The following is a 24,574-nucleotide window of genomic DNA, read 5'->3' as shown; positions in this document are numbered from 1 at the left end:
ACAAGACAGAAGTACTCGTACTAGGACTATGCAGCTAGAAGTAAGCTTTCTGATTACATAGTAACTCTGGTTGGCCTTTCTGTTTCATCATGTGCAGCAGTAAAAGACCTTGGTGTGCTTATTGACTCCAGTCTTTCATTTGAAGATCATGTAGATAACATTACTAGGATAGCCTTCTTTCATCTCAGAAATATTGCGAAGGTAAGAAATATAATGTCTCTACATGATGCAGAAAAATTTGTTCATGCTTTTGTTACCTCTAGGTTGGATTATTGTAAATGCCTTACTGTCTGGATGTTCCAGTAGATGCATAAACAAGCTCCAGTTAGTCCAGAATGCAGCTGCAAGAGTCCTTACTAGAACCAGAATATATGACCACATCACGCCTATCTTATCCACACTGCATTGGCTCCCAATCAAATTTCGCATTGATTATAAAATTCTCCTCTTGACCTATAAAGCACTGAAAGGTCTTGCACCACAGTACCTGAAAGAACTTTTGGTCTTTTATGATCTGCCATGCCTACTTCAGTCAAAAGGTACAGGCTATTTGTTGGTACCTCGAATAGTGAAGGTTACAGCAGGAGGTAGAGCTTTCTCTTACAAAGCCCCACAGTTAGGGAGCAGCCTTCCAATTAGTGTTTGGTGCTCAGAAATGGTCTCAGTGTTTAAGTCTTTTTGTGAATAGTTTTTTTCTTAGGTAAAGGAGCAGATCTGGAGAGCTCACAGGCATAGAGTGTTGTGGTGTACTGGGATGTTTGGATGTTGCCCTGATAGTTTTAGGACTGCAATTCCCACAAACAGTTTTGCACTCAAGTCTCCATCAGTGAGCAGTGGATAAGTTCAACAAAACAGATTTCATGTGAAAACTGTAATGAATTTCCTGCACAATTGCACTACTTGTCCATGTAGTACACAGTTATAGAAAGTATTTATTTGTAATTGCACTGTCCATTGTCACCTAGATGAGGATTTTATCATGTCACCCTTTGAGTCTAGTTCCTCAGAAGGTTTCTTCCTTACGTTTCCCAGAATCTGTGGGTTGATAAAACCTTCTGTGATGCTCCGAAGTCTCTCACCACTGTCTATAACAGGTGGCTCACTACCGGAAACACCAGACGTGTACAAGGCTGTGTCCTACGAAGTGCGCAGAGTGGTGAAGGAGGCGAGGCAGCACTACAGGAGGAAACTAGAGTCACAGTTCCAACAGGGTGGCTCTAGGAGCCTATGGCAGGGACTGAGAATGATAACGGACTATAAAACACCGTCCTCTACAACGGTGAATGCTGGCGTGTCTCTGGCAGACGAGCTGACCACCTTACAGCTGCAGGTAACAGCGCTAATGGGGCTAACGGCACTAGCGGTGCTAACAGTGCTAGCAGTGCTCACAGCACTGACAGTGCTAATGGCAGCATTCGGAGCATGTCAGTGGGAAATGCTTTCATCATCTCGGAGCACGACGTGAGGAAGGCTTTCAGGAGAGTGAACACACAGGTTGTGTCCTTAGAGCCTGTGCTGACCAGCTAGCACCAGTAATCACGGACATATTCAACCTCTCCCTGGCACAGTCAGTAAATGCTTTACATTTAAAGTGGTTGCTTTACATTACATGCTTTAAACAGTCCATTATCATTCCTGTCCCAAAGAAACCCCAGCCCGCCTGCCTCAGTAACAATCGCTGTACTCATTGTACACTTATGACTGTGTGGCCACTTCCAACTCTACCACCACTGATAAGTGTCCTGATGACACTATTATGGTGGGCCTGATCTCTGATAATGATGAGCAGGCCTACTTGGAGGAGATTAAAAGTATGGAGAGCTGGTGCCAGGAAACAGTCTCCTCCTGAACGTCAGCAAGGAGTTGATAGTAGACTTCAGCACAAAGCAGGAGAGGTGCTATCCCCTGAGACGATATGAGGAAGAAACCTTAACAGGAACCAGACTCAAAAGGGAATGCATCCTCATCTGAGTGGATTGTAAATAATTTCCCTTCTATAACTGTATACTATATAGTCAAAAAAGTGCAACTTTGTAACCAGGAACTTAAGAGCCTATGAGCAACTTATGAATACAAGCATCAGAGTTATTTCTGAATTATCATAGTTTTAACATGAAGTCTGTTTTGTTGAAGTTATCAACCGTTCAATGATGGAGACTTGAGTGCAAAACTGTTTGTAGCAATTGCAGTCCTAAGCCATCACAGCAAAACTGTTCATAGCAATTCCAGCAATTCCTAAGCTATCTTTATGGCTTCTAAGTGGTACCATCCACAGTAATCTCACTGATTTTTAGGCTGTCCGTATGGGGCCATCTCCAGCAGCATCGAGTGATTTCCAGTTGATCAGAACTCCAACCAGAAATGGGGCATCAGGATGGATCAGGCAGGTCCTGAGAACAGAAGGAGTCAGAATCACAGGTATCTCAGATGTAGCATGAGTAGATCGACAGAGAGAGAGAAGGAGAAACAGAGAGAGAGAGAGACAAACCCAAATTATTAGGTATACTCATTGTCCATTGTCATGTAATGGTTAAAAAAATGTACATTGTGTGCAGAGTGCAAGCAGGGACTCTAGCAAGACTAGCTCTGGCAGCATAACTTAAAGGGAGAGCCAAAAGTTAACACAGACATAAGGGCAAATGTCTGGGACATAAAGCAGCCAGCCACTCCACTGTCAACATTAACACCCTGGTGAAGAAGGCCTGTCAGCGTCTTTACCACCTTAGATGGTTAAGGGGCTTTAAACTTCCCTCTAAGGTGGTAAGGAGCTTCTACACCTCCACAAGCGGTAGCATCCTGATGGGAAGCATCACAGCCTGGTTTGGAAACGGCACCAAGCAGGATAGGCGGGCTCTCCAGAGGGTGGTACGATCAGCTGAGCACACAATACACACTGAGCTCCCTGGCCAGGAAGATAGTGAAGGACCTCAGTCATCTGAGCAATGGACTTTACTCTCTGTTGCGGTCAGGGAAGCGCTTCCACTCCCTAAAGGCCAACACAAAAAGAAGGAGGAGGAGCTTCTTCCCACAGGCCATTCAGGCCCTCAACCAGGACAACACCTAGTAATTAGACCTTGGAATTTTTTTTTACACGATATCCACACCCCTTATGTTCCTACATTTAATATACCCATATTATTCTGTATTTATAAATATTTATTATATATGTTAGCTTTTTCAATTCAGCTACCTTAGATTAACGTTGCACAGCATTGTATTGTACATACAACTGCACATATCTGCACTTTATGAGGTCCAATATCTTTTATATTATTATTATTTATTTATTTATTTATTTATTCTACTTCTATGCTAGTAGATCCTGCCATCGGACAGTCACAAAAATCATTTCACAGCATGTCATACTTAGTTTGGTTTTGTGTGTGACCAGTAAAATTTGAATTTGAATTTGAATTTTGGAATTTGACTTTGATCCGCTGTTGTTTTTTCCAGAGAAGATCTAAGTGACTCACTCTGTGCTTTTAGCAATTTCTTGTTTCACCAGCCCTGTTTCTTCCTTAAAAATAACCTCCAAGTTATTTTAACCTTCCTTAAAATAACCTGGTCATTTTACAGCAGTATCAACTTACAGAGTGCCGTAGCTTCTTTTCACTTGTGAGAGCTTGTTTCTCTGCCTCCACTCTTTTTAGCCACTTCTTTAGAACATTAATTGTGGAAAAAATTGCTTGAAATTTCTTTCCTCAATTTGGGATCAGGATAGGGATCATCCATAGCATTCTCAATCTCATCGCACATTCCCTGTCAACCATGCTTGGTAATGTATTTAACAACCAGATCTGCCATTATTAAATGCTTACACAATACAGCAATTCAACTGTTTATGACTTCAGGTTACATAAAGCAGATATTGTAACTCAACGTATTTATTTGATGTGTTTTGAACAGAAATACAAACTTTTTACAAGTCAAAATTATGTCAAACTTCTTTGTATCTGTCAAGTTCTCATGGGGTAAAACATTCAAATTTAAACAATGGTCCACTGGGCATAAACCACACTGCTTTGGGTTTACTTTATAATTTAAATAGGAAACCAAAAAAGCTTAGCCTAGTTTAAAACATTACTTCAGGTTTACTAGATTTAAACTTAGATAAAAAAACAAAACAAAAAAAAAACGCACAAACAAACAAAACAAGCCATGGCGCATTGGGCTCAGAACAACACCAGTTCAACATTTAACTAATTTAAAAACGTGGCCCAAACCACAATACCTTTGGATTTAGTAGTTTTAAACTTAATTTGAGCCACTGTACGTTGGCTTCACTACAACACAAGTTTCATCACAACTTTGTTACCACAGTACTTCGGGCTGATTCAGTTACTTTACAATCTTTTATCAGAATTGTGTGGAATTGTATCTGAACTCCTCCTGCTAGCTATAAAATAAAGAAACCAATAGCATTTTTTCCCTAAAAAGCAGCAGTGTAAACCGAAAGAACCAATTATATGTTCTTATATGTTCTTCCTTTTCTGGAGAATCAATCGCTGGGGGCTCGCCAGGTGTAAGGGGGAAAAAAATATATTTATTCCAATAACAGCAGTAGCAAGGCACATGTGAAAAGGACCTCGGATTGACCAGAGTCAGACTGAACCCTGAGCATCTGAAACCTTTACAATATATACCCCTTGAACTGGAATTATGTAAACATTTGGTATCCTTTTGACTGAGATGGTCCCTTTTAATCTACTCCAGTTCCCATCCTATAATTTGATCAACTTCCTGATTTGGTTATCATCTTGGTGTGTAAGTGGGAAACTGAGGCCAGACCATTCTTTGTGACTATGATGACTGGGATATTTGCAGTAATAGCTTATCAGGCTAACAGTGAGAGAGGAACCTGAGGTGTCTGGGTTGAGATCACAACCCAAAACCAATTTTACCAGCAGACTCTGTAAGAAATTGTAAGAAATTACAATACCTTGCAATCCAAGGAACGATAATTTACTTGCTTTATTAAACAGAATAAGTGGGTCTGAACCCTCTTATTCTGTTTAATAAAGCAAGCATTATTTCCTTACACCGTAAAGCAGGTATTATTTTCTTACACCAGATGTGATAACACATTTACAAAGGTTTCTCTAATAACACGTTATCATAAGGCGTTTACCTTTAAGACACTGGAGTAATGGTTGTTGAACTTGATTCATAATAATATAAAACAGTCATTTTCAGCAGTAATAGTCATTTGTAATACACTATATGGCCAAAAGTATGTGGAGACCTGACTATCAAAGCTATTTGAGGTTGTGCAACCATATTAAACTATGGGCATTAATATGGAGTTGCACCCCCTTATAACAGCTTCCACTCTTCTGGGATGGTATTGTACAAGATTTTGGAATGTGTCTGTGGGAATTTGTGCCCATTCAATCAAAAGAGCATTTGTGAGGTCAGGCACTGATGTTGGACGAGAAACCTTGGCTCGCAGTCGACATTGCAATTCATCCAAAAGGTGTTCGTTGCGGTTGAGGTAAGAGCTCCATGCAGGCCACTGTAGTTCCTCCACACTAAACTTGTCCAACCATGTCTTTTAGACCTTGCTTTGTGCACAGTCATGCTGGAACAGGAAAGTGCCTTCCTCAAACTTTTGTACCAAAAATTGGAAGCATACAATTGTCTAAAATGTATGCTGTAGCATTAACATTATCCTTCACTGAAACTAAGGGGCCTAAACCCTTAGAAACAGCCCCAGACTTTACTGCTGGCACATAGCATTCTCCGGTATGTAGCTTCTGCCAAACCCAGATTCGTCTGTCAGACTGTCAGATAGTGAAGCGTGATTCATCACTCCAGAGAACATATTTCCACTGCTCCAGAGTCCAGTGGCAGGCATTCTTTTGATCTTATGCTTATGTGCAGCTGCATGGCCATGAAAAGCTATTTTATGAAGCTGCTGACAAACAGTTCTTGATGTTTCCAGAGGCAGTTTGGAACTATGTTGTGAGTGATGCAACAGAGGATAGGTGGTTTTTATGTGGAATAGGCACTCAGTGGCCCTGTTCTGTGTGTCTGCATGGTCTACCATTTCATGGTTGAGCTGTTGTTGCTCCAAGATGCTTCTGTTTCACAGTAATTGCACTTACAGTTGACTGGGGCAGATCTAGCAGGGCAGAAATTTCACGAACTGACTTGTTGCAAAGCTGGCATCCTAAGACAGCCCCACGTTTAAAGTCACTGAGCTCTTCATTATGACTCATTCTACTGCCAGAGTTTGTCTATGGAGATTGCATGGCTATGTGCTTGATTTTATACACCTTTTACAAGTGGGTGTGGCTGAAATCCCTTAATTCAATAATTAGGAGGGGTGTCCACATTCTTTTGGTCATATAGTGTATTAATAATGTCTTAACTATATTTTAAAATCAATTTAATGGTACATAGATAAAATAAAAAGTATATATTCTTTCTAAAGCGGCAAAACAAAGTTTTTACTGATTCCAAACTTGTTGAGTCTAGTGTAACGTAGAAATGTAGTGATAAGCTAAGTAATCAGTTTCAACACAAATTGATTACTTAGCTTATCAGTCAAAAGTCATTGAACAGGAAGCTGGTCTATATGCACTCAAAAATACATATAATCTCACAGTAAACCCATTATTATTAAACAGTGTAGAAGATATTAGTACAGCATTGTTGTGGAATATATATCAAATTTGCATTTTCACTGTCACCATACAGGTAAACGTCCTCATGAGTGTGGAGTCTGTAAAAAGGCATTTAAACACAAGCACCACCTAATCGAGCACTCACGACTACACTCCGGAGAGAAACCATACCAGTGTGATAAATGTGGCAAACGCTTTTCGCACTCCGGCTCTTACTCCCAACACATGAACCATCGCTACTCCTACTGCAAGAAGGAGGTTTATGACCAGCCAGAGCCAAATAATACTTCATCTACACCTCCCTCACAGCTTGACTCAGATGAGAGGGAGAGCGAACCTGAGGAGGAGATCGATGATGATGAAGAAGCAGAAGGAGAAAAAGATGGTGAAGAAGATTTTTCTGACTTTGACATGAGTGACATAAGAGTGGTCAGGGTTGGTGAGGAATATGATGAAGAGGAGGAGGATGGGGGGAGTGGAGAGAAAAAACATGTGACAGAAGAGGACCCAGTGGAATTGGATATGCTGGAAAATGAAGTGGTGAAGACTTTGGGCATGGAAGACATGATTGACAGCAAAACAGAGGAGGAAATAGGGAAACCAGTGGAAAATGATGTGTTCAATGACACTGTAGAAAACAAGTAATGATGTTTCTCTCTACTAACTCTATATTGCTCTGTGAAAGATTCCCTTGGTTGACTCTAGAAGACAGTGAGTTACTTTGGAAGGATTATTTTGTGTTATTAATTTACTGTGTATGAATCACAGGTGTGCCTGATCCTCAAATTGCAGCAGTCTGTAAGCTAGCTATATAACAAATCAGAACATTTTAAATTTCATTAACCAGATTCAACTGAAAAGTTTTACTGAACTTCAATGTCCAGTTGTTTGTTATTGTTACTGATGACTTTCTTTGAATTGTTCCATCTGCAGTCAGGTGACATTTCTACACATTTTTATTGCCAGTGAAGTTTACTAAATCAGTATTTTACCAATATTTTAGTACTTCTTTTAGATAAAAACTAAGATGCACTGTAGGTACATTTTATGATTTTATTTATGGATACATAATGCCTCAAGTAAATACCATTCAGTATTTTTATTCTAATTAGGCCAGCCAGTGTTAGCATAGCATTTTTGTTTTTGTGTCTGTATGAAGGAAATATGTTTGCACTTACATACCATGGGATCATCTATAAAGATAAAAAGTAATTGATATATGTAATCCATTAAACAGCTAAATTATTATATATATGGTATAAATTATATGTTTGGTTGGAATCCATATTCAATTCTAATTTTGTGTAAACACTCCTAAATGATAATGTGTGCAAAAAGAATTGGACAATGTTTAAATAATAATTACAGTGTAAGTTGTTCATGAAAAAAGTTCATGAAGTGGTCATCTTTGCTATGTTGGTGATTTTTTTTTTTTATAGATGATACATACTATAAAGTGCACTTTTCTGTGGTATAGTATGTAGGAAAATGACACAGCTTAAAAACACTTGAGTCAGGGAATTGTGTGTCACAAACTCAAAACCAGTGTTAGCTCTCCTCCTTTACAGAATTATATTCACTTAAGGGTGCAGCAGAGGTCCAGAGAGTTCTGTGATCAAGTACTTATAGAAATACAGCTTATATAATCTTTTAATTTTATAGCATCCTCCTCAGAACATGTACTTAGAGAGATTAAAAATAATAACACTTGTTAATTTACCATTTGTACTAGTTTGTTAACCATCATTTTTAAGCCATTTATAATACAAGTATTTAAGTAATGTGAACTGTTAGATTTGCAGATCAGATAGTTTATCATATGCAGTTATATGAGAACACATTGTTTCACTTTTAGCATTAGTGAATTCTTAATGTGTTAATTTGTGATAGATGAACTATGAATGGTTCTGCGGAACCCCTTGCCAGCCTTATGCAAGACCGCCAAGCTGTATGTGCCATTCATTCCTATTAATTCCCTAATCCATAAACAAATTAAACCATTTTAAAGCCAATTTATGAAGTATTTTAAAACTTGTCTAGATGTGTTGTCTTTGACAAAGTATTCGAGAAACCAAATTAAGTTTAATTTTGACTTGTCTAATGTTAAGCCAGTTTTAGAATTTTTTTGTGACATTTAAAAAAACAATAGACAAATTTACCATTTATTATGATGGTGAAGTAAATCATGAAGACAGTTTTTGATTGTTACTGTGTTATAGTTTGGATTTACATTTGTTCAGATTCTGGCCTTGTGAATACTTATGGCTGCTTACTTTGGCTCAGAGCAGTATGACGTTTCTATTTGAAATGGTGTGGATGCCAGTGGTTTGGAATCTTACCATCAAAGGGCCATTATGAATCTAAAGTATTTTTCCCACTAATGAAGCAATACTAGACTTAATTATGCTTAGTTATTTTACGCTTAGTAATTTACCTAAGGGTAATTACTTAACAATGTGGCACAAGTGAATTGGTCACGACTGGAATAAAGGCACTGGCCCCCACACTACTGCTTTGGAGCCAATAAGCATTCAGATTAAGTTACAGGAAGGAAGAAATGACAATGTGACAGTAGCCAAGTTTCCATCCACTTTTTGCGCTTTTCTATTATTGACAAAGTGCATAAAAAAAAAAAGGTTTGCAAAATTTTCTGTCTCCCGCTTGTCTACATCCAGTTGGCCTTTTACAGATAAAATGGTGCGTGATGTCATCCTTAAAAAAAAATAAATAAATAAAAAATTTTCGCATAAGTTTTGGTGTATTGCAAAAGAAATCTGCCCTTGAGCCATTTCCTTTACATAATTTTGTGTATATTGCAAATTGTATATCTTTTGCATCCCACATGTCCTTATATCTTTGTAAAATGGAGAGAGTATTGAGACAATAAATTGATGTTGCGCCTGATGCATCGCAGGTTGCCACCAACTACCGGTTGCGATGTGAAAGCAGATTGCCATCGCCCTGTTCAAGCTGGCAACCTGTGCTGAGTACAGAGTAGTGGGGGAAATTTCAGGGTTAGTAAAACGACCGTCCATCAACATGTATATGCTGTGTGCACAGCTATTAAAATAAAAAATAATCCGGCATTACATCCGGCTGTCCAGTGTAGCGGAGGCCAATGAAAGTGCATACCGTAATTCTTTGCCGCTTCTTGTGCCACAGGTTTACGGCGTGCTGGATGGCATACACAACCCAATTCTTCCCTTGATGAATGGATAAATTCCGTCATGTGACACATTTATTTTTGCATGAAGGCCATTTTCCATATTATTTTTTCACAACATTTGAAGTATCGACATAGAATTTATGCACTAAAGTTAAACGAAAAAGAATATGTCAACACGTTTATCAATAATTTGCATTTCAATGCGCTAAACCTTTTTTCGCAAAAAAAAAAATCCTTGGATGGAAACATAGCTAATGAAAGAATGAACACATTCTAGTGAAGGAGTGCACTTGATGTCAGACAGAAGGGTGTGAATGTGTGTTTAATGTTGTTTTAACCATTACAGATTACAGTATTATTCATTGTGATGTATTATTTCTAATGTTTGTGTTTACATCAATGCACATGTATATTGTGTATTTTTACCATCAGTATTAAAATATCAATGACAGTGATGTTTTTAGTAAGATTTTCCATTTCCTGTTTTTCTTCTCCACACATATGTGCAATAGTATAGTTTGTACTAAAATCTTATTCTGATTTGACTAGTTTTACATGAGAGATGGGGTAATGTACTTATTACTGGACTATCTCTGGGATTTTAGCCCTGTCTGAATCTATCAGTAATTTTTAGAGACTGCATGTGTACTTGTCTGGGAAGATTATGCTGAATTTTACATTCTATAAAGTGACCAGTTAAAAAAAAAAAACACAGTTAATACACTTGAGGACAAAAGTTTAAATACACTTAGGCTAATGATATATTCAGTCTCAGTTACCATACATTTCCTGTGAGTCAGTTATGACATCTATTTTTTTCCATAAGAGGTGATTTCAAAATAATAGCCAAGAAACATTTATTTCAGTTTGTATTTACTGTATCAGATTTTCAGTGGATCAGAAAGTTACATAAACTTTGCTAGTATTTGGTGGTATTGCCTTTTATTTGCTTGAACTTAAACCAAATTCAATTCAATTCAGTTCAGTTCAATTCAGTTTTATTTGTATAGCGTTTTTAACAACAGACAATGTCACAAAGCAGCTTTACAGAAATAAATACATTCAAGATATAAATTTTAACTGTATGAATTTATCGCTAATGAGCAAGCCAGAGGCAACAGTGGCAAGGAAAAACTCCCTGAGACAATATGAGGAAGAAACCTTGAGAGAAACCAGACTCAAAAGGGAACCCATCCTCATCTGGGTGACAACGGATAGTGCAATTATAAATAAATCCCTTTTATAACTGCGTACTACATGGTCAAATAGTGCAATTGTGTAATGAGGAAATTCATTACAGTTTTCACATGTAGTCTGTTTGCTGTTATCCACTGCTCACTGATGGAGACTTGAGTGCAAAACTGTTCATGGCAATTGCAGTCCTAACGCTATAATATCAATTGTAGTCCTAAGCCATCATAGCATAACTGTTCATATGAATTGTGGTTCAAAGCCATCTTCATTGTTTTTAAGTGGGACCATCCTCAGTAATCTCAATGATCATCAGGCTGTCCATGTGGGGCCACCTTCAGCAGCAGCGAGTGATTTTCAATTGATGAGAACTCCAACCAGAGGTAGGATGTCAGGATGGATCAGGCAGGGCTGAAGAGCAGAAGGGGTCAGGATCACTGGTGTCTCAGGAGTAGCATGTATAGCTTGACAGAGAGACGGGGGGGGGGGGGGGGGGGGGATGGGGATGGGGGGGGGGGGGTGCTTATTGTCCCGTAATGGTTAAGGAAAATGCAGAGTGCAAGCAGGGAGTCCGACAAGACTAGCTATGACACCATAACTAAAAGGGAGAGCCAAAAAGTAACACAGACATGAGGGCGCCCTGGGACACAAAGCGGCCAGACACAACTGGTGTAACAGTCAAGTTTTTGGCCTCCTTGCACAGATATGCTTTTTCAGCTCAGTCCACAAATTTTCTATGGGATTCAAGTCAGGGTTGAGGTTCGGCTTCATTATTTCGATAAAATTCTCCTTCCTCATGATGCCACATATTTCCTGAAGTGCGCCAGTCACGTTTCCTGCAAAACACCCTCAGCATGCTGCTACCACCTCCATTCTTCACAGTTGGGATGGTGTTCTTCAGATTGGTGTTCTTCAGACACTTGCCCTTCCCTGAGCCCTGACCTGAACCCCACTGAACACCTCTGGTATCAAATGGAATGCCGACTGTGCCCCAGGCCTCCTTGCCCGACATCAGTGCCTGACCCTCACTCTCTTCCCCACAGTGGAAAGCCCTCCCAGAAGAGTGTTGTTATACAAGCAAATGGGGACAAAAGCTGGATGGGGATGTTCAACAGGATGGTCAAGTGTCCACAAACTTTTGGCCATATTTTGTGTGTGTGTTTGGGGGCGCTGTTGATGAATTGTATTAACAGCATGTGCTGTGTGATTATTGTTATTAATAATATTATTGAGCGTGGGATTAACAGTCAAGTTTGAAGCACACGTGAGCCGACTCCTGCTGGTCTTAATAATTTAGGTGTTGGGTTGGACCAGGCACGGAAAATCACGTTTGGCGAAAATGGGTGTCTCCTGGAGCTGCGTGTGCACTTCACACACCATAGTGAGTGTGTGAAGTGCAAGTTATCTCGTAAGAACTTTTGGAATTAGCGTTTCCCCACCTCACTGGGTGTGTCTTCTGGTTTTGTTGATGCTGATTGTATTGTTTGTTTGTGTGCGTGCGTGTGATTTATCCAGTGTTAAAAACCAAGTCCTTGTGTTCAGTTTCCTAATTTTTTTGTGTTTAAACCAAAAGTGTATGGCGGCAAATCCAAAAATTCGAGCGCGTTATTGACTCACGCGCGCAGTGGACAACAACCGCAAAAGGAAAATTGAAGTACACGCGTGGAAATGGTGGAACATCCCAAGAATGCAAAGGCTAGCTAGTAAACTGGTAGAATACTTCCTGTCTATTAACAACTGGTAAACATACCCTGTATTTACATATATTACATAATGTAGCATGCTGCAAGAGTATCACTCGAAAACTATCAACAATTAAAAAATAAATGATTCACATTAAGAATGCCCGTTGATGAAACCATGTCTCTCATGAAGAACAGGTAACTTCGCTAATGATTCGTCACAGTGGCAGGCAGCCAATCAGAACTGATTTCAGGAAAAATGAGTTAGCCAATAATATTTGAGGTTACAGTCAAGCCAGTAGTGCCCGCGCACTGCTGGCAAAACGAAAACGTATTCGCGCGAGCAGAAGCGATAGTTGAGAAAAGAAGCAGTGCCAGAGTGTGGGGTATGAGTTAGCATGTGCATACAGATTCTTCCTCGCGAGCGCACTACAAGCTCTGGCGCGCGAGGAAGAATCTGATAAACGAGCACGCGAGTTCTCCCCTTTCCACGCATGTACATCTGTTTTCCTCTCGCGGTTGTAATTTACCGCGCGCGCGAGCGTCAATAACGCGCTGGGATTTTTGGCACGGTTTTCCTGGTATAAATGTGCGCGCTTGTGTGTGTTCGTGTGAAGGAATGGTTTGTGTTACATTTTGCAATTCCGTAAAGAACATGGCGTCTCTGAGCTGTAAACTGTATATTCCAAACTCCAAGTAAAGTAAAGTAAAGAAAAGCACATGCCAAATACATATATATATATGTATATATGTATATATATATATATATATATATATATATGTATGTATATATATATATATATATATATATACATATATATATATATATATATATATATATATATATATAATTCCCTATCATCGCAAAATTTATGGCAAAACAACCTAAAAATAATCAATAATCATTTTAAAACAATCAGCGATAATTCTCAATCCTATATCCACATCTATGTCATTTAAACAGTATTATTAACATTAATGTTAGTGAGCGTGTTTATGGCAAAACAATTATTGTAATTATTGTATAATTAAATGTTTAACCCCTGTTGGCGCCCATGTGTAGCGTTGATCATTATGGTAAAACCGTAAAAAAAAATTTTTGTGTGAAAAGGTCTGTAAATGTCTTTGTCCTGGTGATCACCTGCAAACTTCAGTACATTGGGAATTGAGTACACACAAAACGATTTGTGAGCACAAAGCAGTGAATCGAACGCTCGTGCTTGGGTATCGCTTGCAGGGCTATACTTTGCAGACAAGTCAAGGTGAATTATGAGACTTTGGAGCCGAAAATATAAGAAGCATGTTCCCACCGCTGTGATTGGTCACTCTAAAAGAATCCCCCACCCCTTTTCCAGAAACAAACCTTGAAAAGGTCCTCAAATCAGGTTTTAGCCATATTGCTTGTTTAAAATACAATAAGATATACTCTACTTCAGGTCCTCCAGTTATATGATGCTTTGTTATTATTATTCATACCATCTCGAATCAACAACTGTGGTAACAGAGTTATCACAACTCCTTCACAAGTTTTTATAGTGACCCTGCAGTCTAATATACTACTGCAACTTACTTTGATGGCAGCATCTGTTCTCTGAACGCAATATGTATTGTTAGTGTTAGGCTATTGAATAAGGCCAGATTAGACAAAAATGTATTTACTGTATAATTAAATATTTAACCCAAGTGGGCACCCATGGGTAACCCTGTCATTATGGTCATACAGTTAAATTTTTGTCCTACGTAAGGCTGGGTCCTGTTGTGTCCTATTTTGGTGATCACTCTCACTTCAGTGTGGCTTTTTTTTTTTAATCCTGATCTTGGAGTAGAGGCTTCTATGTTGTGCAACAGCCTTTCAGGCCATTGCAATGTAGGACTTTCTTAATGGTGGAGGTACATATTTGGTACCTGATGCCTCCAACTCCTTCACAAGTTCCTTTGTTATTGTCTTGGGGTTTAGTTTAACCTTTCGGATCAAAGTTCGTTCATCCCTGTGTGTTAACTTGTGCCTTTTTCCTCAAAGATGCATTGTGTTTGGTCCCAAGATTTTTATATTTGTATACAATTGTTTGTACAGATGCTCATGGTACAGCCAGGTGTTTGGAAATTGCTCGTAAGGAGGATTCGGAATTGTGGAAGTTGACAATTTTTTTTCCGGACATCTTGGCTAAGTTGCTTGGATTTTCCCATGGTATGAAGGGCAAAAAGGCACTGTCTCTGAAGGTGGGCCCTTAAATACAGTCACACAGGTGCACTCCCAATTTATGCCTGAGTTTGACCATTGGCTAATCAGAAGCTTCTAAAAGTTATTACACCAATTTCTAGAATCTTCCAGTCTGTTTAAAGAGACAGTTAACTTGGTGTTAACTGTAAGCAAACCTTGCACCCATGTGAACTTTTGACCAACTGAAGTTATGTTATTGTGAAGTAAAACTGAAATATATCTGTCTCTAAACAATTGTGAAAATTACCTAACGTTTTAACTTAACGTTTTTTGTGTTGTTGTGAACAAACTATATGCCCTAATAGTCTATGTATATACAATGATGCATTTTGGTTTTTAAATTGTGCGTGAGTTTCTAGTAGAATTGTTTACATTCGTCAGTAGTTTTCCTTTATTCCCTGATTAAAATGAGTGTCCGCCTTAAGGTATCTATGAACGAATATTTTCAGAGACAACTGAGGAAATATCATGAGCACTGTATCTCTCTGCATAACGTCTACAAAATTTAACAGATTTAATCTTCCATGACTTCCCTGCTTAAAGTGATCTCAGGAGACAACTGTAAGCAAACATTGCACCCATTTGACCACTTCCACCCATACAAACGTCTGTAGCTCACACTTCACATCAGCTAGTTGAACCAAAATCACCAAGGGATGGAGAAGACAAAAAGCACAGTGCCATTGCTCTTTGAATGGAATGGCTACAGTAAGGCATGGGATAATAACAAACATAAATATTAAACATACTTTTACATGCTGATAACATGGCAAACATGCGTTAGCAATATTTAGCTTTACTTGTGTATTGGTTATCATGGTTAAAAAAGAAGACAGTACTCTACCTATCACTGTTATTTGTCATATATTAACAGACAGTAACACTTACAAGATGAAGCCTATGTTCGAAGCAAGGAAGATGTGTCCAGTTGTTTAATGTCAGTGTTTTCCACAATATAGAGAAGTATCACTTGGAAACCACTCACAGCTGCTGAGGATGGCCCCACACGGACAGCCTAAAGATACATGAGATTACTGTGGATGGTACCACTTAGAAACCATGAAGATGGCTTTGGACTTAAATTGATAATGAACAGTTTTGCTACGACAGCTTTAGGACTGCAATTTCCTCAAACAATTTTGCACTCAAGTCTCCGTCAATGAACAGCTGATAACTTCAACAACATAGACTTCATGTGAAAACTATAATGAATTTTCCTGTTTACACAATTTCACCTTTTGACCATGTAGTACACAGTCATCTCGGGGAGTTTTTCCTTGCCACCGTCGCCACTGGCTTGCTCATTAGGGATAAATTCACGGTGATAAATTCAAATATTTACAATATATTTTTGTGGATGCATTTATATCTGTAAAGCTGCTTTGTGACAATGTCCATTGTTAAAAGCGCTATACAAATAAAATTGAATTGAATTGAAAGTTATAGAAAGGAATTATTTATAATTAATAATCTGTTGTCACCCAGATGAGGCTGGGTTCCCTTTTGAGTCTGGTTCTTCTCAAGGTTTCGTCCTCATATCATCTCAGGGAGTTTTCCCTTGCCACCGTCGCTTCTGGCTTGCTCATTAGGAAAAAATACATATATTAAAAATTTATATCCTGGATTTATATATTTCTGTGAAGCTGCTTTGTAGCAATATACATTGTTAAAAGTGCTATACAAATAAAACTGAATTGAAGAACCATGATTTTTCACAAAAAAAAAATATCACTTTTGATATTTATATCACTTGTGATTTCCTTCCACCAAGTGACTATATACACCGATCAGCCATAACATTAAAACCACTGATAGGTAAAGTGAATAACATTGATTATCTCATTACAATGGCACCTGTCAAGGGGTGGGATATATTAGGCAGCAAGTGAATAGTCAGTTCTTGAAGTTGATGTGTTGGAAGCAGGAAAAATGGGCAAGCATAAGGATCTGAGCGACTTTGACAAAAGCCAAATTGTGATGGCTAGACGACTGGGTCAGAGCATCTCCAAAATGGCAGGCCCTGTGTGGTGTTCCCGGTATGCAGTGGTTAGTACCTACCAAAAGTGGTCCAGTGAAGGACAAACGGTGAACTGGCGACAGGGTCATGGGCACCCAAGGCTCACTGATGCGTGTGGGGAGCGAAGGCTAACCCATCTGGAACAGATCCCACAGAAGAGCTACTGTAGCACAAACTGCTGAAAAAGTTAATGCTGGCTATGATAGAAATGTGTCAGCTTGCTGTGCCTACAATGAGCACGTGAGCATCAGAACTGGACCACGGAGCAATGAAAGAAGGTGGCCTAGTCTGATGAATCACATGTTCTTTTACATTATGTGGCTGGCCGCTTGCGTGTGCAAGGCAAACAAAGCAAGCCTGCGGAGGCAGTGTGATGCTTTGGGCAATGTTCTGCTGGGAAACGTTGGGTCCTGGCATTCATGTGGATGTTATACTGGCATGTACCACCTACCTAAACATTGTTGCAGACCAAGTACACCCCTTCATGTCAGTGGTATTCCCTAATGGCAGTGGCCTCTTTCAGCAGGATAAGGTGCCCTGCCACACTGCAAAAATTGTTCAGAAATGGTTTGAGGAACATGACAAACAGTTCAAGGTATTGACTTGGCTTCACTATTAGAGCATCCCTGTGGGTGCATGAAGCAGACTAAATTAAAAGGAAGTCTGTTCATAGCATTAATGTTCAGGGAGACTATTAATTTACACACTTCCTGAAATATCTAGTAGTAACAAAAGTGGGATTTAACAGAAGATGATTATAGAACCCTTTAAGACATTTTTCCCCTGTTTACATGACCTGTGGTCAGTCCCTGACTACCAGCATTAAGGCAGAATGGCCTGGGTTTAGGGCTTGGTATGAATGTTGACCAACTTACTGTAGGGTTTCATTTTAAAAATGTTTTCTTAAAATGTTCCTGTCCATTCTGAATGAGACTCCTTGATTTGGTGGAACCTGTCACCGTGGAACAATCAGACAGCAGGGCTGTGAGACAGGCCATTGCAGTATAATTGTTTGTTGCTTAAAGAATTTGTTATTGTTCACAATCTTTATTTGACCAATATTTTTTATTCAGTGATTTGTCTTTTCTGCAAAGGAGAAGAGAAGGTTACATTAAGACATTAAGATTATTTGAATAGTACATTAAAGCACATTTCAATATAGCAATACTATATCAGCTATTCCAGCTGTTCAATTTACAGTATGATTTACTTAATTTGCAGGACTATAGTCAATGTTGAGTTCTGGGGTTCTTTTTTATTGCACCCTTACAAATGTTAAATAGCTCAATAATTCAGATTTTTAAAATGATTTACCTCTGAGGTCACTCTGGTATGCCTACAGGTGAAGGGCTTAGGTTGGGAGGAAGGCTCTTACTGTATAGCCCGTAGATTAAGCAGGAAAAACAATATTTCTAACAGACAAATTTGAGCACATAAGACTTTGTGGCCATTTTTAATGTAAAAGCAGTGACTGAGTTTACTGGACAGTATTGCTTTTTGCCATTATTATATGCCATTTCTTTAAAGAAATTCATTATAATAGTTTGTTCTTTGGCTTAATATACTTAATCCACTCCATCTCCAACTTTTTCAACAAGCATTTGAGCCAGGGTTTCTGATCTTGCTTTGCGGTACAGCCGTCATGTTTTTTTTGTGGTACACGGTGAAAGAGCTGTTGCTGACCATCACTATTTTCAATATCCAAACCATTTCCACAAACCACTGTAAATCTACCACTCTTTTTGGGACTATTTTGTCCCCTCGAGGCCTACTGAAGGCTTAATGCTGTCTATGTCCTTTTTAATTAAACACAATGGGCATGGCTATGAGGATTATGCATAATTTTTTTACCTACCAATCTCACAATGCTGGTGATATTATACTCTTGCAGAATATCATGGGGAAAAAATACACAAGACACATCTTGATAGATCATCCAGCCCTACTTTTAATCTCCACATTCCACATTTAAGTGTTCTGCTTTCATGACTGGTGAATTTTATGTAAAGTGTAGTTTTTAAGTATTCTGTTGATTTCATTACTTTTACCACTGGATTCTCAGGTCAAGAGCATGCATGCACATTTCATCTCAGTTTTTTTTTTTTGTGTGTGCGTATGTGGGAAGTGATACACATAAACCGTAAAATAATCAGTCAAAAAAAAAAGTCTTTTCTCAGCTTTAATGCTGAAAGCACAGGCAGGATAAGCATCTTTTACAATTAAAGCCCAAGCTAAAGCTGTTGTTTGTAAATCAACCTCTCTCCGGCGCATACTACTGGTGCTAAAGTTCAGATCAATGCTTTGCTGTGGTAAAAGAAAGGACAAGCCTTCTAGATTAAAAAAAGAATAATTTCTAATACAGATAATTACATTTTTATTATAATCTCTTAAACAGAAATTCAAACCCCTTGCCTTGTCAACTTTATTCCAGTTCCAAAATGACATTACACAATATTTTACCACAAGTCCATTTCCATTTTTAGGGTTATTTAATGTGGATGAAGAGATGCAGAAGAAGAAAGTTATGCTCTCTTAATGCCATTAAAAATACTAACCCCTTGCCTTATTAACTTTATTCTAATTCAGAACATGTAACCATATACAGCCAACATTCCTTTGCAGCTTCTTAAAAGGATTTTAAGGTTTTAACATTTTTAAAACATTAAGACATTTTTACTCAACACCATCAGGCTGTTTAACACACTTAAATTTTTCAAGTACCACCAGTCGCAAAAAGATACAGGCTTAATATTCCGCCCATTTTATTCTGTTAACTGTATAGTGTTTTCCCATCCTGAGGATGAACATCTCTTTGATATCAGCACCAAGGCTGCATTTCAGCATTTTACAGGAATGAGCAGGATACTGTTCCAGTGAATAGGTGCAAAAACACAAATAAAGATATACATACACATACACGCTTAGCAGTGGTCATATCCCACCTATTTAAAAGTGTGAACATTGCAGAGAACAGCAGAAATTGCGAATGAGATCAATGCTTAATCCTAAGATAAATTCTGCTACTGAAGGCTATTGGTCATTGCAGAGGTGCCAACATATATGGCTTAGCCATAGCATTTATGATTTTTGACCCCTTACTATGGCGAACAGGAGGCACCTGAAAACTAGACTTTTCTGCTATCTCAGCTAAAGCAGTGGTCTGACCAAAAGCCAAAACACTGAAGAGGAAAGGACTTGGAACGTGAAAGACGTGCATTTGCTTTTGGTAGTGCTTATTTTTCTTTGCACCAAAGAAAACAATAAGCATGTTTTGCATTCCTGCATCAACAGACAGGCTGTTTAATTATATGTTCAATTATAAAAGTGCAGGGTGATTGTTTTGGGTCACCATTAAAAAAAATTTTTTCCAGTATGAAACCAAATGCTTTTGATTTGTTTGATATTTTCATTTCATGTTAGTAATAAAGGTGTCAAAACCAATTTTTATACTCAAATCTACAAATATCTAAGTGTATAATATCTACATTTTTCAACAGTAAATAACACTCACTACAGCTGTAGCCATTCATTATGTTCCGTATAATATGGACACAGACATGCACTCAATTTGCTAACAATTTTAACAAGTATGTATATAGACTCAGCTAGTCTTTTATAAATTCAAATATTGCTGCAGATTGTAGATAAATATAAAAAAAGTTCAACCAATATATGTTTTAGCATTTAGGATGTTAGCAAGAAGCTGCCCCATTCACTGACAAACGCTTGAATTTTTGTGATAAAAATCTGGTTTTGCACTGTCTGCGAGGATTTTCTTGTTAGCAATGTTGGCACCTCTGCATTGGGCTTCCTGTTCTATAAGGCAGCCTATAACACAGCAAAATTAAGTGAATCACAGAACAGTAGTAGAAGTCATTGCCCCATTTCAGCTTCAAGCACTCCAAGATTCAGAGTTCAGCACACAAAAAAAGACTGGCCATCAAATTGGTGCCATCAACCCATGGTGCCCAGCAAAACCTTGTTGTTCAAGTTATGGTATGTGGATGATCCAAGTGTATAAGATATAGTCCAATAAGAGCTACTATCCAAAAAGAAATCACTAATAAAGAAAAACACTCCATGAAAGCAAATTTGTCCAAGTAAAGGGAAAAAAAGAATAATTAAAGATCTGGTTGGGCTTACTTTACAAATGGATCCTACACGTTTATGCATGTTAATACATTTTCAATTTTTCAGTGTTTTCAATGAATGGATATCCTTACATCTCTTCAGATGGTGAAAGATTCATCACAGGTTACATACCGAATATGGCCTCATACTCATGTAGAATAAGCTCAACAATTTGGTTTTGGTAAACCATATGCACCGCCATGTGTATGTTCTCAATCTCAGGTCGTAACAGAGTTGGGCCAAACACAATTGCAACACTCTGGGCGGTCATCCTATTCTCCTCGCCATGCTCTATTACTCTACAAACACATACGTTATAGACACACAGTAATTCTTAAATTACCTATATAGTGTATAGGTATGTATATATTTGTTGTGTTTTTCTGCATCTAACACACCTGTTAAATGTATATATTTAAATATGTGGGTTTGTATATGCATGTGTGTCTGCATATATTTTGTATAGTAAGTGGAGTCTAGTGGAGTTCTACTACTATGTGTGTTAGTATTATTTGTGTGTCTGTATATACTCACTTTCTCAGGTGTTTAAAAAGCTCCTGCATTGTATCTTGGTTGGGTTGAGGCAGCTGCTTCACTAGATCTTTGATGGCTTGCACTTTTTGTTTATAGTCTGTGATTTCTACACACACACACACATATATGCAGGCAGAATATGTATTTACAATTTACATTGTCAAAAGTCAGGAGGAGTCTTGTCTTCCTTAAAACTTGCTGATTACTCAATTTCTTTTTTCTCCGTTACGTTTAGTTCTCACTTACACATAAAAACGCACACATTTATACAATCAGGCACACACAGAGTTGGTCTCTTTCTACTTACTGATGGCATTGAAAAAGTCATTGAAGTAGGCGTAAGTGAAGAGTGGCTCTGGTAGCTCTCGGAAAAACATCTTCAGTGCTCCGGTAGCCACATGAATGTCCTCCCATTTAATATCTGCCAAATTTATCTTCTCATCTAAGAGAGAGGCAGAAAGAACAAAGGTGACCTACACCAGATGACTTAAATATATCATATATAACATTTTGTGATGATAGTTCAATGCCAGTTGTATGAAATGTAATTAAGTAATGATTAAAATTCCAGTTATAGATTAGCAGAATGATGCAGCACACCAAATTTCAGCTCATGTGGACTCTTCCCCCTTTCAATGACCATGCCCCAGCCTTTGCAGACATCCTCAGAACCTTGTACATAACATCTCTTTCAAGTTTGGTTCAAATCCATTTAATCAATTATGAATTACAGATGTTTGAGTAAACCAGCTCCACTTTCTTAGAATGCTGTTGATATCGTGATATTTGAATTATTGAGATTCACACTCTGCTGAATAGTCTGACACCACAATTGTGACGCTAGGCCAAAAATACTAGGACTAGTTTGCAAAAGTTCTGTTTTTGCATATTTTGCAAATTATCAAAAAATGTACACACTAAATCTTCCAAAAACTTTTTTTTAAGTTTGAGCAAAAGAATCAACCTAAAAAAGAAGTTTCAAAGTACAGCTTATTTTCTAACAGATAAGCTTGTTTTTGTGTGCACAAACATGAACACAAAGGACCTCAGAATCTTGTTCTGTATGCCTGTACAGTATTCCAGACATGAGCCATAGCGTAGGCATAGGTCGATCAGGTTCATCTCTCTTGCCTGAGTAGAAGGAAGAAGTTCAATGTACTGACCAAGTTTCATGTCTGTAGGACCTACAGTTTGGTCTGCACAATCAGGTTAAGTGGAGAAAAATAAGAAAAAGAAGAAGGAGAAGAAGAATAAGAAAAAAATAAGAAAAAGAAGAAGTAAAATCCTAACAAAACAACAGGATTCCTGCACTTAGTGCTTGGACCCCTAAATATAGCCATAAGCGGAAATCTGCAGGGTCCAAACACTCCTTGCAAATAGCACCCCAGGTGGCTAGTTCCTGCTAAGATACATAGAACAATAAAGAGACCATAGATGAAATTACTTATCAAGTTTTGTAAAGATAGCTCAATGATAGCTGTGTTAAATGCCTGCTGAAAACTGACTGGCCGATGGCGTCCATGTTTTTTTAAGTAATTAGGTTGTCGTCAAATTTCCGTTTACAGATTAGCAGATAGAAACATCATACAGAATACATCATACAGAAGCTCAATCAGACTTACAGTTCCTAAGATCTGAACTTAGCCCCACTGCCTATGAATAACAACGCCCCCAACTTTGCAGACGCCCTCAGAACCTTGTACTGAAAATGTTGGCAGCCATGTTTTTTAAGTAATTAGATCCTCATCAAATTACCCCTCATGTACTCATGTCTTACGGATTAGCACATACCAGATGCACCATACCAAATTTCAGCTCGTCCAGCCTTAAGGTTCCTGAGAAACGGTTATCTGAACATAGCACCACCCCCTATGCATGACCATACCCCAAACTTTCCAATGTTTTGGAGTCTAAAAAAGAATTTTCACTGTATAGCTGTTTTCACTCTATAGCTGAGTTACAGTTACAACTCCACCTCAACAGAATTGATTGACGTGTGGTAACCATATTATTTACAAATGTCAACATGTTTCTGATAATTATTAAGGTTCACAGTCTGCTGAGTAGTGTGGCAAATTTGTGAAGCTAGGCCAAAAGGACTAGTAGGTTTTGCATATTATGCTAATAAACATAAATTGGAGTGGGTGGAGCTAAATGCTTTTTTGTTTAGGTGAACTCAAAGAATCAGCAACAAAAAGAATTTTCTTTGCAAGACTAATGATTCATGAGATATGGACCACAAAGCAAAACCTTGTGCTATTGTGCCATCATCAGGGGTATGTGAGTCTCTTCATTTGCCTGAGTAGTGGGGGGGCATACTACACCTTTCCTCCAAAGTTGGTGTTTCTATGACTTAGGTCTTAAGCACTTCATGCTTGGACACCATAAACTAACTATAGGGTTCCAGCACCATGCGCTTGGACCCATAATAAGAAGCAGAATGTTTTTGTATATATAGATAGATAGTCAGGTCCATAATTATTTGGACAGTGACACAATTTTCATAATTGTGCCTCTGTACACCACCACAATGGATTTGGAATGAAGCAATCAAGATGTGACTGAAGTGTAGACTTTCAGCTTTAATTCAAGGAATTTAACAAAAATATTGCATTACCTGTTTAGAAATTACAGCCATTTTTTTACATAGTTTTCACACACTCAAAAGCAATTGAACAAACTAACAATTATAAATATAAGGATTATTTTTAATACTTGGATGCAAATGCTTTGCAGTCAATGACTGCCTGAAGTCTGGAACCCAACAGACATCACCAAATGCTGAGTTTCCTCCCTTGAGATGCTTTGCCAAGCCTTTACTGCAGACGCCTACAGTTGCTGCTTGTTTATGGGACTTTCTGCCTTCGATTTTGTCTTCAGTAAGTGAAAATTGTGTTGAGGTCAGGTGACTGACTCGGCCATTTAAGACCATTCCATTTCTTTGCCTTAAGAAGCTCGTGGGCTGCTTTCACATTATGTTTTGGGTCATTATCCATCTGTACTGCA

The 24,574-nt window shown here is 38.3% G+C and overlaps 2 protein-coding genes across 11 annotated transcripts in view; one reads left to right on the top strand and one right to left on the bottom strand.

Annotated features, from left to right (window-relative positions):
- The window catches only part of zeb1a (zinc finger E-box binding homeobox 1a), a 33,869-nt gene extending 23,610 nt beyond the window's left edge, over positions 1-10,259 (top strand). For 4 of the 7 annotated variants that reach the window (XM_026925909.3, XM_026925911.3, XM_026925910.3 and 1 more), the window contains one exon: positions 6,700-10,259. In XM_026925909.3, the coding sequence (XP_026781710.2) occupies positions 6,700-7,271 (572 nt within the window). In that variant the 3' untranslated portion in view covers positions 7,272-10,259. Of the gene's footprint in view, positions 1-2,294; positions 3,064-6,699 lie in introns of all 7 variants that reach the window. The other 3 variants (XR_008300640.1, XR_008300639.1, XM_053227449.1) reach the window with 3 other exon arrangements.
- arhgap12a (Rho GTPase activating protein 12a) overlaps positions 2,263-24,574 on the bottom strand; it is a 120,832-nt gene continuing 98,520 nt past the window's right edge. For 3 of the 4 annotated variants that reach the window (XM_053227451.1, XM_053227453.1, XM_026925914.3), the window contains 3 exons: positions 21,876-22,010; positions 21,569-21,674; positions 18,828-21,333 (listed from right to left, as the gene is read on the bottom strand). In XM_053227451.1, coding sequence (XP_053083426.1) covers positions 21,159-21,333; positions 21,569-21,674; positions 21,876-22,010 — 416 coding nt within the window. In that variant the 3' untranslated portion in view covers positions 18,828-21,158. Of the gene's footprint in view, positions 2,391-18,827; positions 21,334-21,568; positions 21,675-21,875; positions 22,011-24,574 lie in introns of those variants that run through there. The other variant, XM_053227452.1, reaches the window with a different exon arrangement.

Source organism: Pangasianodon hypophthalmus, chromosome 21, assembly GCF_027358585.1.
Source record: "Pangasianodon hypophthalmus isolate fPanHyp1 chromosome 21, fPanHyp1.pri, whole genome shotgun sequence".
NCBI classification, from domain to species: domain Eukaryota; kingdom Metazoa; phylum Chordata; class Actinopteri; order Siluriformes; family Pangasiidae; genus Pangasianodon; species Pangasianodon hypophthalmus.
This window is presented reverse-complemented; position numbering and strand designations above follow the sequence as displayed.